We start from the raw sequence: 13195 nt of genomic DNA, 5'->3' as shown, positions 1-13195 counted from the left end.
CTTTGCTCATTAGTATGAGCCTTTAATACAAGAAGACTGTATTTGTCTTCACCCCTAGGGAATATGGTAAGATGCTTCCCTTCCACCCTGAATCTTCCTGCCTGGTGCCGGGTAGACACTGATCTCTGTGATGTGGTTCCAGCCCTTGGGAAGTTGATAACCTACTAGGGAAGATAAGCCCCATTCAGGAGTAACTACAGCATAACCTAGAACAGGATGAGAATAAATAAAGGCCTTGGTGAGGGGTGGAATGGGGAGGAGCTGTCATTAAATGTCTTCTCTGGGAAGAGATCACGTGTCTGAAGGCAAATCCCTACCTAAGTGTGAATGACCTAACTGTCAGGTGTAAGAGGTAAACTTGTTTATTGATGCCTGTATAATTTACTGTTTATGGCCTAGACCTGGTACTATAATTTTCAGAAGGTAGAAATCCCTTACATGTCCCCAATTTTCTTAGTTGTTGGACACTGTGATGTCAGGGTAGGTGCAGGCCACTGTCATGGGCCAGGACATCAGGTGACAGACATCCCTTCAGGAGAGGAGCCTACACCATGGCACTCGTGGCAGCCTGGGACATGCAGCTTTGTCAGGAAGGAGAGAGAAGGCCCTCAGTGTACCTTGGGGGGTGAGGGAGCCTTGGCCCCAGGGAAGGGAGCTTAAGATCCCCAGAGGTGAGCAAGTGGCCCAGCCTAACCCTGGAGCAATTCAGGTAGGGGGCAGGAAGGCTCCTTGTAACATTAGGACTCCTCTCTAATGTCTAACCTTCATGGAATTCCACAGGCTCAGCCAGGGTGACTGAATAGCAGCAAGGAACTGGGTCAGCCTCTGAGAGGAAAATTCCATGCGGGGTGCACAGAGAGGCTCCCGTGTGCACCGGGGTTTGGCTCTGCAAGGCGAGGCAAGCCAGGCAGGACGCAGCTTGGAATGTGACCCTCCTCTCCCATAGCACTGGGCCGTGCAGGAGCCGTGGGCCACTTCAGGCAGCCAGAGTTCATGAATGCATGAACGAACGAACTCCTTGATGTGAAAAAAGAATGGTCTCTGGGGCTGAAAGCATCCTGGTGGTGGTTGTGGTAGTGGGGGATTTCTGGAGTGGAGGGAGGCCTTCAGATCCCCCGAGTGGCAGAACCAAAGAGTAACCAACACTGGTGCCTACTTACCCCTAGCTATGGCCTGCTCTGCTGTGAGGCCCAAAGATGGCAAAAATAGCGCAGAGCTACTGGCTATCACCTTGGCTTTTGGAACACAAAAACAGTAGACAGAGTCTTTCCTCATGAATCCTCAATGGCTCCCCACTTCCCAAGGTCAAGTCTATACCCTTCCCTGGCCTGCCAGGACCCACATGCTCTCTCCTTGCACTGCTCTGAGCTGCCTCTTACACTTGACACTGTGGGCAGTATATTGGCCTGCCATTCATTCCTCCTAACAGGCCAGCTCTCTCTCACCACTGAGCCTCTTCTGGTCCCCTCTGCTGGAATCCTCCCCAGACTCGGCTATACCCTCTGGTAGCCCTGCCGTGGCCACCCCAAGTAGGATTATGGCCCGCTGTCTTCTGTGCCCTCAGTATCTCTGCCATCACAGCACTTCTCACACCATCCTCCAATCACCTATGACTTGTCTATCCCTTCATTAATAGTCCCAGTCAGAACTTCCCTGGTAGCGCAGTGGTTGAGAGTCCGCCTGCCGATGCAGGGGACGCAGGTTCGTGGAGCGTCTAGGCCCGTGAGCCATGGCCGATGAGCCTGCGCGTCCGGAGCCTGTGCTCCGCAATGGGAGAGGCCACAACAGTGAGAGGCCCGCGTACCGCAAAAAAAAAAAAAAAAGTCCCAGTCAGAGTAGTGACAACAGGGCTGTGTGTGTGGCTCACATCTGAATCCCCAGCATCTGCACGGTGCTTGGACTAGAGGATCCTCTATAAATCTTATTAAATGAATCAATGGATGGATGGACGGGCAGATGAATGAAGGAGTGAATGAATGAATGAATGCATGAACGAACAAACTCCTTGATGTGAAAAAAAAAATGGTCTCTGGGCTGAAAGCATCCTGGTGGTAGTGGGGGATTCCTGGAGTAGAGGGAGGCCTTCAGATCCCCCAAGTGGCAGAACCAAAGAGTAACCAACACTGGTGCCTACTTACAAATGGTCCCCTCCATCTCTCCTTAGAGTCATCCAGTCTCATCCCACTGTCACAAACCCCCTCACAACAGTCACCTCTGTGGAGCTAGAGGACATCAAGTCACTCCTCCAGCCTCCTTATTGCAGACGACAGCTCTCCAAGTGTGAGCCATGGCTCATGTGGTTTAGGACGATCCTCGCAGCAGGCAGAGAATGGATCCAAAACTACCCCACCTTTCTTCCGTTCTGACTTGGGAATGCCCCAGAAGTCCATGGACTTACTAGTTCCCCTACCATAAAGACTGCTTTACTGGTAATCGCTGAGTTACAAGGGGCTACTAAGATTGGGTACCATTGCCATTATTTCACTCCTTTCCAGTTCTTTACTATCACTGAGTTCTTCTTCCATAGGGAAGTGAGAATAGGTTGCAGCCTCAGTGAGCTGCAGTAAAACTGTTTGGGAATGCGTACTCCACAAAGCCAGCACTCAAGCTCACTAGGATTGGCGCCATCCCTCGGCCTTGGGAAAAGATGCTCCACCTGCCGCAGCTGGGGATCTGACTGTGAGACCACCCAACTTTCCAGGGCTGTATAAGATTATTTTTTGAATCATGTTACTATGTATGTTTATATGCAAGCACATATACAAACATACATAAATATACATACACACATATATGCTTGCATAGGCTGTGAATATTTTGAAAATATATCACAAGAAACTTATAACAGTGATTGCCTTTGAGAGAAGACTGGCAGGGGGTCACAGGAGGGACATTTAGACAGTATATCCTCTTATACCTTTTGAAGCTTCCTATGTTCACATACTACCATTTTTTTTTTTTTTTTTTTTTTTTGCGGTACGCGGGCCTCTCACTGTTGTGGCCTCTCCCGTTGCGGAGCACAGGCTCCGGACGCGCAGGCTCAGCGGCCATGGCTCACGGGCCCAGCTGCTCCATGGCATGTGGGATCTTCCCGGACCGGGGCATGAACCCACGTGCCCTGCATTGGCAGGCGGACTCTCAACCACTGCACCACCAGGGAAGCCCTACATACTACACATTTTTTAAGCAACTAATAAAAAATAATTTCAGTCAATGATGTGGTTAATCAAGTTGAATATTGCTATCTCTGCTTAAAACCTGTCTCTGACTATAAACTTTGGGTCAGACACTTTTGAGGTTAAGAAATCAATCATCTGACCTCAGTTGTTTTCTAGGACTTTGCTTTTAACAGAACACAGTAAATTTTTGGAGGAAATAATATCAGCAATATATTTTGCTTCTACAGGACTTTTTGGAAAAATGATACATTAATATTTGGGGAAATAGAAAAAAAATCTCAAATAAAAACTGAGCATCTCTTTTGAATCTCTCTTATGTGTCACTCTGTATTTGTTGGTTGAATCACAAACTGTGCTTCTGCTAAAAAAATACAAAAGACAATTGATTCAACATCTATTTATGATAAAAATAATAAAGGCCATATATGACAAGCCCACAGCTAACTTCTTAATCAATGGTGAAAAGCTGAAAGCATTTCCTCTAAGATCAGAAAGCATTTCCTCTAAGAAGATCCATTCTTGCCACTTTTATTTAGCATAGTATTGGTAGCCCTAGCCACAGCAATCAGAGAAGAAAAAGAAATAAAAGGAATCTGAATTAGAAAAGAAGAAGTAAAACTGTCACTGTTTGCAGATGACATGATACTATACATAGAAAATCCTAAAGATGCCCCCAAAAAACTACCAGAACTCTTCAATGAATTTAGTAAAGTTTCAGGATACAAAATTAATACACAGAAATTTATTGCTAACAATGAACTATCAGAAAGAGAAATTAAGAAAACAGTCCCATTTACAACTGCATAAAAAATACCTAGGAATAAATCTAACTAAGGAGGTAAAAGGTACTTGGTAAACTATAAGACATAAATGAAAGACACTGAAGATGACACAAACAGTTGGAAAGATATACCATGCTCATGGATTGGAAGAATTAATATTATTAAAAAGACCATACTCCCCAAGGCAATCTACAGATGAAATGCAACCCCTATCAAAATATCAATGGCATTTTTCATGGAACTAGAACAAATAATTCTAAAATTTGGATGGAAAAACAAAAGACCTTGAATAGCCAAAACAATCTTAAGAACAAAGAACAAAGCTAGAGGTACCATGCTCCCTGATTTCAAACTATACTACAAAGCTACAGTAATCAAAACAGTATGATACTGGCACAAAAACAGACACATAGATCAATGGAACAGAATAGATGACCCAGAGATGAACCCATGCTTATATGGGCAATTGATCTATGACAAAGGAGGCAAGAATATACAATGGGGAAAATAAAGCCTCTTCAATAATAGTGTTGGAAAAACTGCACTACTTTCTCACACCCTATATAAATGCAAAGTGGATTAAAGACTTAAACTAAGACCTGAAACCATAAAACTTCTAGAAGAAAACATAGGCTATACATTCTTTGACATCAATCTTAGCAATATTTTTTGAGATCAGTCTCCTCAGGTAAGGGAAACAAAAATAAACAAATGGGACTATATCAAACTAAAAAGGTTTTTCACAGTGAAGGAAACTACCAGCAAAATGAAAATGCTGCCTACTGAATGGCAGAAGATATTTGCAAATGATATATCTGATAAGGGGTTAATATCCAAAATATACAAAGAACTCATATAACTCAACATCAAAAAACCAAACAACCCAATTAAAAACTGGGCAGAGGACCTGCAAAGACATTTTTCCAAAGAAGACACACAGATGGCCAACATACACATGAAAAGATGCTGAAAATCACTAATCATCAGGGAAATGCAAATCAAAACCACAATGAGATAGCACCTCACCCCAGTCAGAATGGCTATTATCAAAAAGACAAGAAATAACATGTGTTGGTGAGGATGTGGAGAAAAGGGAACCCTTGCACACTGTTGGTGGGAATGTAAATTGGTGCAGCACTATGGAAAATAGTATGGAGGTTCCTCAAAAAAAATTAAAAATAGAACTACCATACAATCCAGCAATTCCACTCCTGGGTATTTACCTAAAGAAAATAAAAACACTGATTAGAAAAGATACATGCACTCCTATGTTCATTGCAGCATTATTTACAATAGCCAAGACTGAATTAAATATTGACATTTGTGAAAACATGGATGGACCTAGAAGGTATTATGCTAAGTGGAATAAGTCAGAGAAAGACAAATACTGTATGATTTCACTTATATGTGGAGTCTAAAAAACAAAAGAACAAATATAACTAACCAGAAACAGAGTCATAGATACAGAGAACAAACAGGTTGTTGCCAAAGGGGAAGGATGTTGAGGAGGAGAGAAATAGGTGAGGGAAATTAACAGATACAAACTTGCAGTTACAAACTAAATGAGTAATGGGTATGAAATGTACTGTGTGAGGAATATAGTCAATAATTATGTAATATCTTTGTATAGTGACAGACGGTAATTAGACTTATCATGGTGATCATTTTGAAATGCATAGGTACATCAAATCACTGTGTTGTGTACCAGGAACTAACAAAGTGTTGTAGGTCAATTATACTTCTAAAACAAACAAACAGAGAAAAAGAGATCAGATTTGTGGTTACCAGAAGTGAGGGGTGGTGGGAGGGGAGGTACAACATGTAATGTACAACATGATAAATATAATGAACACTGCTGTACATTATGTATGAAAGTGGTTAAGAGAGTAGATCCTGAGTTCTCATCACAAGGAAAAAAGTATTTTTCTATTTCTTTAAGTTGTACCTATATGAGGTGATAGATGTTCACTAAATTTATTGTGGTCATCATTTCATGATATATGTAAGTCAAATCATTATGCTGTACACCTTAAACATCTATAGTGCTGTATGTCCATTATATCTCAATAAAACTGGAAAAGAAAAAAAAAAAACAACTGAGGTGAGAATTCTAGGAACATGACAGAGTAGAAAATACCAGGACTCTGTCTCCTCACCTAGATAACTATTACACAGACAGAATTTGTCTGATGTAACTACTTTAGAACTCTGGAGTTTACTGAAGGCTTCCAACTTCCAGGAGAGGGTTTGGGCAGTGGTTAATTTCAGTCAATGTCAGCATTTAGCACAGTAGCAGCTACCCATCCCCCATCCCAAGCCCTTTGGCAGGCATCTATGCACATGTTCCTGGAGTAACCTGCACACAGCTTGTGGGAACCAGGGTGGGCAATGAGAACCTTGTCCTCCAAATACTGGACATCTGTGTTCTGGTCACTGATGGCTGTTTCTGATCATGAGGTGCAAAGAGGAGGGCAGTCATTCTTCTTTAACCTCCCCCTCCATCTTGCAACTCTCTTGTTCACTGGCTGAAGTGACTTCCAGGGAGTTTAAAGGGATGGTGCCCCTTTCCCTTCTCTTCATTTCTCTATTTTTCCTCTTTTGGGAGCCAGACATTAAAGACTAGGACATTCAAAAGCGACTGCATGTATGAGGAAAATTAGAAAGTGACTGCGTATGCCCAGCGAAAGGCACAGGCTCAGAAAAACACTGAGAAAACCTTAAGTTTACACCTCAGATTGATCACTGGCACAGAGATAGTCTACAGCAATCAAAAATAATAACAAAACCCACCACACCCTGGGGAAGAGGGAGAATTGGATTTCTAGAGTTACCACATTATTAGATTCAAATGTCTACTTTTCAATAAAAAATCACAAGGCATATAAGAAACAGGAAAGTGTGGTCCACTCAAAGAAAAAAAATCAAAATAAAATGTCCCTGAAAAAGACCTGATAGCATATCTACTTGACAAAGACTTTAAAATATCCTTCTTGAAGATGCTTGAAGAACTAAAGAAAGATGTGAAGAGAGTCAAGAAAATGATATGTGAACAAAATAGAAATATCAATAAAGAAATAGAAAACCCAGAGAGAAAGCAAACAAATTCTGGAGCTGAAAAGCACTGAATGAATGAATGAATAACTGAAATGAAAAATTTACTAGAATGATTCAAAGGTTTATTTGAACAGGCAGAGGAAAGAATCAGTAAACTTAAAGACAGGACGAGAGAAATTATTGGGTCTGAGAGACAGAAAGAAATAACATTGAAGAAAAGTAAACAGAGCCTAAGGGACTTGTGGGAAACTATCAAACAGAGCAACATATTCATTGTGGGAGTCCAAGGAGAAGACAGAGAGAGAGAGAGAGAGAGAGAGAGAGAGAGAGAATATATGAAGTAATAGGGCCAAAAACTTCCCAAATATGATGAAAGACATGAATATAAACATCAAAGAAGCTCAATGAACTCCAAGCAAGATGAATTCAAAGAGACCTACAAGAAGACACATTATAATAAACTTTTGAAAGACAAAGAGAGAATCTTGAAAGCAGATAAAAAGTATCCTCTGTAAGACTTTCAGCAGATTACTCATCAGAAACTTTAGCAGCCAGAAGGCAATGGGCGAATATAACCAAAGTGCTGAAAGAAAAAGAATAAAACTGTCAAGGAAGGGTTCTATATCCAGAAAAACTATGCTTCAAGAGTGAGAGAGAAATCAAGACATTCCCAGATAAACAAAAGCTGAAGGAGTTCATTACCACTAGATCTACCCGGTAAGAAATTCTCAAGAGAGCCCTGCAGGCTGAAATAAAATCACTAGACAGTAACTTGCAGCTGTATGAAGAGATATTGTAAAAATCTCACAACAGGTAAATACATGGGGAGAGTGACACTAGCATCATGGCAGCCCCAAATGTCCCTTATTTTGTCCTCAGTTCAACAACAAAAATTCAGCATCCATCCATGAACAAAAGTGCCTCTGTGGGAGTTGTGGGATCCAGCACCATACACCAAGGGACCCGAGAGGAGTCTTTCCCACCTGTGCATCAGCTAATAGGCAGACAGACCTCAGTACTGGCAGCGAAACCTGCAGTAGCCTGTGAATTGGCTCCAGCCACTCTTGGCTGTAGTCCAGGAGCAGCTGGAGAACACTGACTTGGGAGGTCACACAGAGATGAGAGAGCCTTTGTGGAAGTCCAGTTTTCCAGAGGACAAGCTCTGGCACTCCATTGGAGCGAAAAAGCAGAAGTTTGGACACACTGGAGTGGCAGTTAGTAAGGATTGGAGGGCTTGGGATGAGGCAAGGCCTCATAGGTCAATAGTAACATTAACACTAATAAAACTACGAATACTAATGCTAATGATAAACAGATGACTCTTTCTAAATGTTCTCTATGTGTTATACATTAAACTGAGCACTTTTTATATGCCTAATTTAATTTAACCTACAAATATCTCTGCTGCTCATGGTAGGGGTGATTATCATTGGAGAAATTGAGGCCCAGAGAGGGGAAGCTTGCCTGGATTCCCCCAGTTCACAAGTAGCCAGACCTGGCTTTGCACTTAAGTCTGCTGACTAAGAGGCATGCCAAGAAAGCCAGGGGCCCATTCAAGGAAGAGCAAGCATGAGGGTACTAGGGGGTATAGTGGGAGGCAAGAAAGATGGGGATGTTTATAACTTTGGACAGTAGATGTGGAAAACTGATCTTCATTCTGAGATAGTTTAGAGGCAAGTAGAGGCTTGGGTTTAGGATAAGCCCTTTAGGTTCAGGAGAAGGAAGACAAGGGCAGGCTGGAGGCTGCCTCAGTAGCCGAGACCAGAGGTGATGGGGTCTGGACTTGTGTGGGGTGGAAAGCAGAAGACAGATCAGGGAATTGGAACCTGCAAGATGTGATGATTGAGGTGGTTCTGGGAATTCCCACTTACAGGAGGGGTGAGGCTGAGGTGCTAAGCAGGGAGTGAGGAAGGAGCTCCTCGCCTTTCTGGATGAGGAGGCCAGCTTTGGTAACACAGATGTGGGTCCAGACCCCGGCTCTGCCACATACCAGCTGTGTGACCTCAGGTAGGTTACCAGTCCTCTCTGAAGCCATCAGCTGGGTGCACACCCACTTCCTCCTCCAGGCCGGGGCAAGGACTGGATGAAACAAGTGCTTCATAATTTAAAAGCCAGCACCTCGGTTTCCTGATTCTCTTCTCTGTAGTCTCACATCTTCCAAAATCTCTGACCCTACCTTCCAGGGACTGACACTGACCCTGCATGACTGCTGTGGGGCTTACTTTAAGACCTTCCTTCTGGTAACTCTGGGAGATACAGTCCAGGACACCTTTGTATTTGTTTATATAAACCCCGTCAGCTTGCAGTCGACTCTTCACGACATCCATAGGAGTTGCTGTCCCCCAAGAAATTGCTCCTGTTAAGAGAGAGACAAATAGGTATCAGGGGCTGGCTGGTTGGGGTCTGGAGGGGACCCGGCTCCCTGCAGATTTCCACCATTCAGAGGCTTCATATGCTGCTGGGGGACGTGGAAACAGCTCAAGGTCAGGACCTATGAAGGGGGTTCTTGATCCTCCCTCGCCACTGGCTGTGGGACTTTGCAGAAGTCTCCTGCCACCTCTAGGCCTTGAGTTTGTCTTCTGTAAAATGGGCCAGCAGCACCTATCTTCATGGGGCTGCTACGAGGACCAATAACCTGAGGCATGTGAAGCATTTAGCCCAGGGCCAGGTCCATCGCTAGTGCTTCCTAAGCAGAAGGATTTATTAGCAGCTTCTATTGGAGGAACAGGAACAGGCCCCATAGTACTTTCCGGGCACAGGGGAGGGAGACCAGGGTGAGGCCTGAGGCTGAAGGCTGGCAGCTCCCCAGAGGCAGGATTTACTCTGAACATGAAGAAGACGCTAAACAAACACTTTCCCATAGCCTGCTTGCCAAGGAAGGGTCAGCTTAGGGATTGCAGAGAAGAGCAGGGTCAGGTCTTTAAAAAGCTCTTATCTTTTCCAGTGATGTGGAATAGAAGCCTTAGGACCATGGGCCGCTGGGTCATCTTCATTGGATAAGTTCAGGTGTCCTGGTTTGAGTACTTTGTGACTTTAACGGACTCTAAGAAAACAACGCCAGGTTACTGTATAAACAGAGAAATTGGCACATTCTTTGATGGGGAGAGAAAAACAAACCGATGCCGAAGTCCAAGGCAGCTGGTTTGCAAGGTTTTGTAACTGCGGCCCAGCGGCTCCCAAAAGAGGCCTTAGCCTGTCCCCAGCCCCCTGCCCATCCCAGCCTCCTGCCCTTGGTCCTCTGGGAGCCCTCTGGACCTCTCGTCCCTCCTGCCTTCTTCCAGGATAAATGGGGCCGCTTTTCCCCTGGAGTCAGCCCAGGTGCTGCCCTGGCACACTCCCCTGTTCTCAGCCCATGGGCGAGGGTATTACAAAACCAGGTTTGGCTGCCAGGCTACACGCATCTGCTCTCACCAGAAATGAGAGCAGCCGGGGCCTGTCTGCGTTCTCAGTCAAGAAGTACTTACTGAGCACTTACTGGGAGCTGGCCCAGGCCAGGCCTCAGGCACAAGGCGGGGAATGGGAACACTGGGGTCTGGTGGCTAAGATGTGGGCTCTGTTATGTGTTTCCTAAGTTTCAAGCACAGCTGATTAGATAATGAGGAGGAGGGATGACAATTTTCTTCTGTCCGGTGGATCCTTCCCATCAGCATCAAACATACCATGTTATCTGCCTTTTTTTCTTTTATTGGAGTTTGGTTGCTTTACAAGGTTGTGTTAGCCTCCACTGCAGAACAAAATGAATCAGCCATACACATACAGACATCCCCTCCCTTTTGGACTTCCCTCACATTTAGATTACCACCGTGCATCAGATAGAGTTCCCTGTGCTATACAGTACGTTCTCATCAGTTATCCGCCTTCTTGAGAAGCAATCCTCTCTTGACTTCCATACCCCTCTCTGACTACAGCTGTGTTTCTCTCTCTCCCGATACAGCACATTCAAATCTCTCAGAAGTGTTTTTTGTCCTTGGGTTCTCCAGTTTCTTTCATCCCATTCTCTCTTGATCCCACTTCAATCAGGTTTTCACACCCTTCTCTTCATCAAAATGGGTCTTGTCAAAGTCCCTGGTGACCTACTGCATTGCTAAGTCCAAGCAGTGGGAATAGCAAATGCAAAGGCCCTGTGGTGGGGAGAGAGCCAGGCACAGTCAAGTTTCAGGAAAGAGACCAGCGTGGCTGGAGCAGAGCAAAGTAAGGGGACGGTAGCAAAAAAAATGAGTGCGGAAGGGTAACAGGCAGCTGGAATGCTGATGGTCTTGAAACCATTGCAAGGTCATTGACTTTTACCCAAGGTGAAATGGGCATGCAGCGTGGGTTCTGAGTAAGGAGGTTAAGTAACCAGTCCATGGTCACAAAATGACTAAGTGTGGATTTGAACTTGGATCTTTCTGACTGCAGAGTCCCTACTATACTGTCTGCATTAGCTGTGTGACCTTGAGTTGGTCACGCTGAACCTGTTTTCTCACCTGAAAAATAGGGAGACTTATTCCTACCTTCTGGGGCCAATGAAAATCTCACATTGGAAAGGTTTGCAGGGTGCCAGTATTCAAAAAAGGTGAGCCATGATAACAGAGTTTCTTTTCAAAGCTCAGTGATACCTGACACAGAGCAAGTGCTCAAAATATACCTTCCAGCTGAAAGCTGTAAGAGTCCAAATAGGGACTCAGAGAGAAGGGGATGGGAGAAAGAGGGGGGACCATTCCCCATTCCTAGCCCTTTGTCTGCCTGGCTAGGTCTGGCCATAGCAGGTACTTAACAAAGAATTGTTGGATGAGTGGCTGGATGAACCCTGCCCTTCCCCAGGGCTGAGAAGGGTATGGTAGGCTCCCCAGCTGTCTTGCTGCCATGGTCAGCACGGGGGCAGGGATCAGCCATGCCGCCCTTACCTGCCATGCCTCCCGCCAGCCACACAGCACAGGGGCTGGGGCCTGTGTGGGCCTCGGGCGTGATCCAGTCACTCAGGAACAGATAAGGGATGAAGTAGAGGCAGTAGCCTGGGACGTCCCGCAGCAGCATGGCACTGGTGCCCCGGTACAGCCCTGCCAGGCCTTCAGTCCGCACGATGGTTATGATGCAATGCACAGGCCCCTGGTAGGCTGGCTGCTCCCCAAGAGCTGCCACCCTGGGCTTCAAACCGAGGTTGGCTGCAAAGACAGTGCAAAAAGATAGCAAGTGACCTGGGGGCAAGAGAATGACCACTGTCTGGCATTGGAGTCAGCCCAGCCCATTGACAGTTCCCACTCACGTCACCAATTGATTTTTACCAAAACTTCTGACCGTCTTGGCAACTCAAATGGGTATTCTGAAGTCCCAGCAGGGAGCTCCTGCCAGCATGTTCAGCCAGACTGGACAAAATCCCAGCCAGGTGATAAAGCACCTGTTGCCTTAGAATGCCCAGAGGTTCTCGGTCAACCATCACTATGTCTTTTTAAGTAAATGTGACTGCACGATGCCTTGGATCAAATATGCTGAGGCATACCAAGCTCCTTCTTGAAGCAGAGGCTGGAAAATCCAACACCCTGTGTGTGTGTGTGTGTGTGTGTGTGTGTGTGTGTACTCATGCATAGTGTGGTAAAAAGTGTATGAGATTTGGACGCACTGTCCTGGTTCCAAATCCTGGCCCTGCTTACCAACTTTCTGACCTTGGTAGGCACCTGTTTAGCCTTTGTTTCCTTACCTTTGAAAAGGGGACAGGCCAATACCGTATTGTATACTTGAAAGTTGCTAAGAGAGCAGGTCTTAAACATTCTCACCACATACACACACAAAATGGTAACTATGCGAGGTGATGGATGTGTAAACTGACCTCATCTTGGTAATCGTTTCACTATACATACGTGTACCAAATCATCACATTGTGCACCCTAAACTTACACAAGGCTATATGTCAACTGTGTCTCAATAAAGTTGGAAAATTGTATTTTTTAAATAAAAAAGAGAACAGGCTGTTGTGAGTATCAACAAGGTAATACCTATAAAGAGCTCAGCATGGCGCTAGGAACACTGTAGGGGCGCAATGTTATCACCAGATTATTACTGAGACCAAGTTGACTGGTGTGAGTTGGGTGCAGGATGCACTGGCTGGAGGGCTGGACATGTTCTCACTGACTCTCTCCAGCCCTGGCCAGGCTGTGCCCTGAAACAGCTGTAGGGCAGTACTGGTGCCATTGGCCCTCAAAG

General features: G+C 45.0%; 1 protein-coding gene across 3 annotated transcripts in view; it reads right to left on the bottom strand.

Moving 5' to 3' along the window:
* The window catches only part of SLC25A48 (solute carrier family 25 member 48), a 42654-nt gene that overhangs the window by 4420 nt on the left and 25039 nt on the right, over positions 1–13195 (bottom strand). For 2 of the 3 annotated variants that reach the window (XM_060146255.1, XM_060146256.1), the window contains 2 exons: positions 11902–12159; positions 9238–9371 (listed from right to left, as the gene is read on the bottom strand). In XM_060146255.1, the coding sequence (XP_060002238.1) occupies positions 9238–9371; positions 11902–12159 (392 nt within the window). Of the gene's footprint in view, positions 1–9027; positions 9372–11901; positions 12160–13195 lie in introns of those variants that run through there. The other variant, XM_060146254.1, reaches the window with a different exon arrangement.

Source organism: Lagenorhynchus albirostris, chromosome 3 (genome assembly GCF_949774975.1).
Source record: "Lagenorhynchus albirostris chromosome 3, mLagAlb1.1, whole genome shotgun sequence".
Taxonomy (NCBI): Eukaryota; Metazoa; Chordata; class Mammalia; order Artiodactyla; family Delphinidae; genus Lagenorhynchus; species Lagenorhynchus albirostris.
This window is presented reverse-complemented; position numbering and strand designations above follow the sequence as displayed.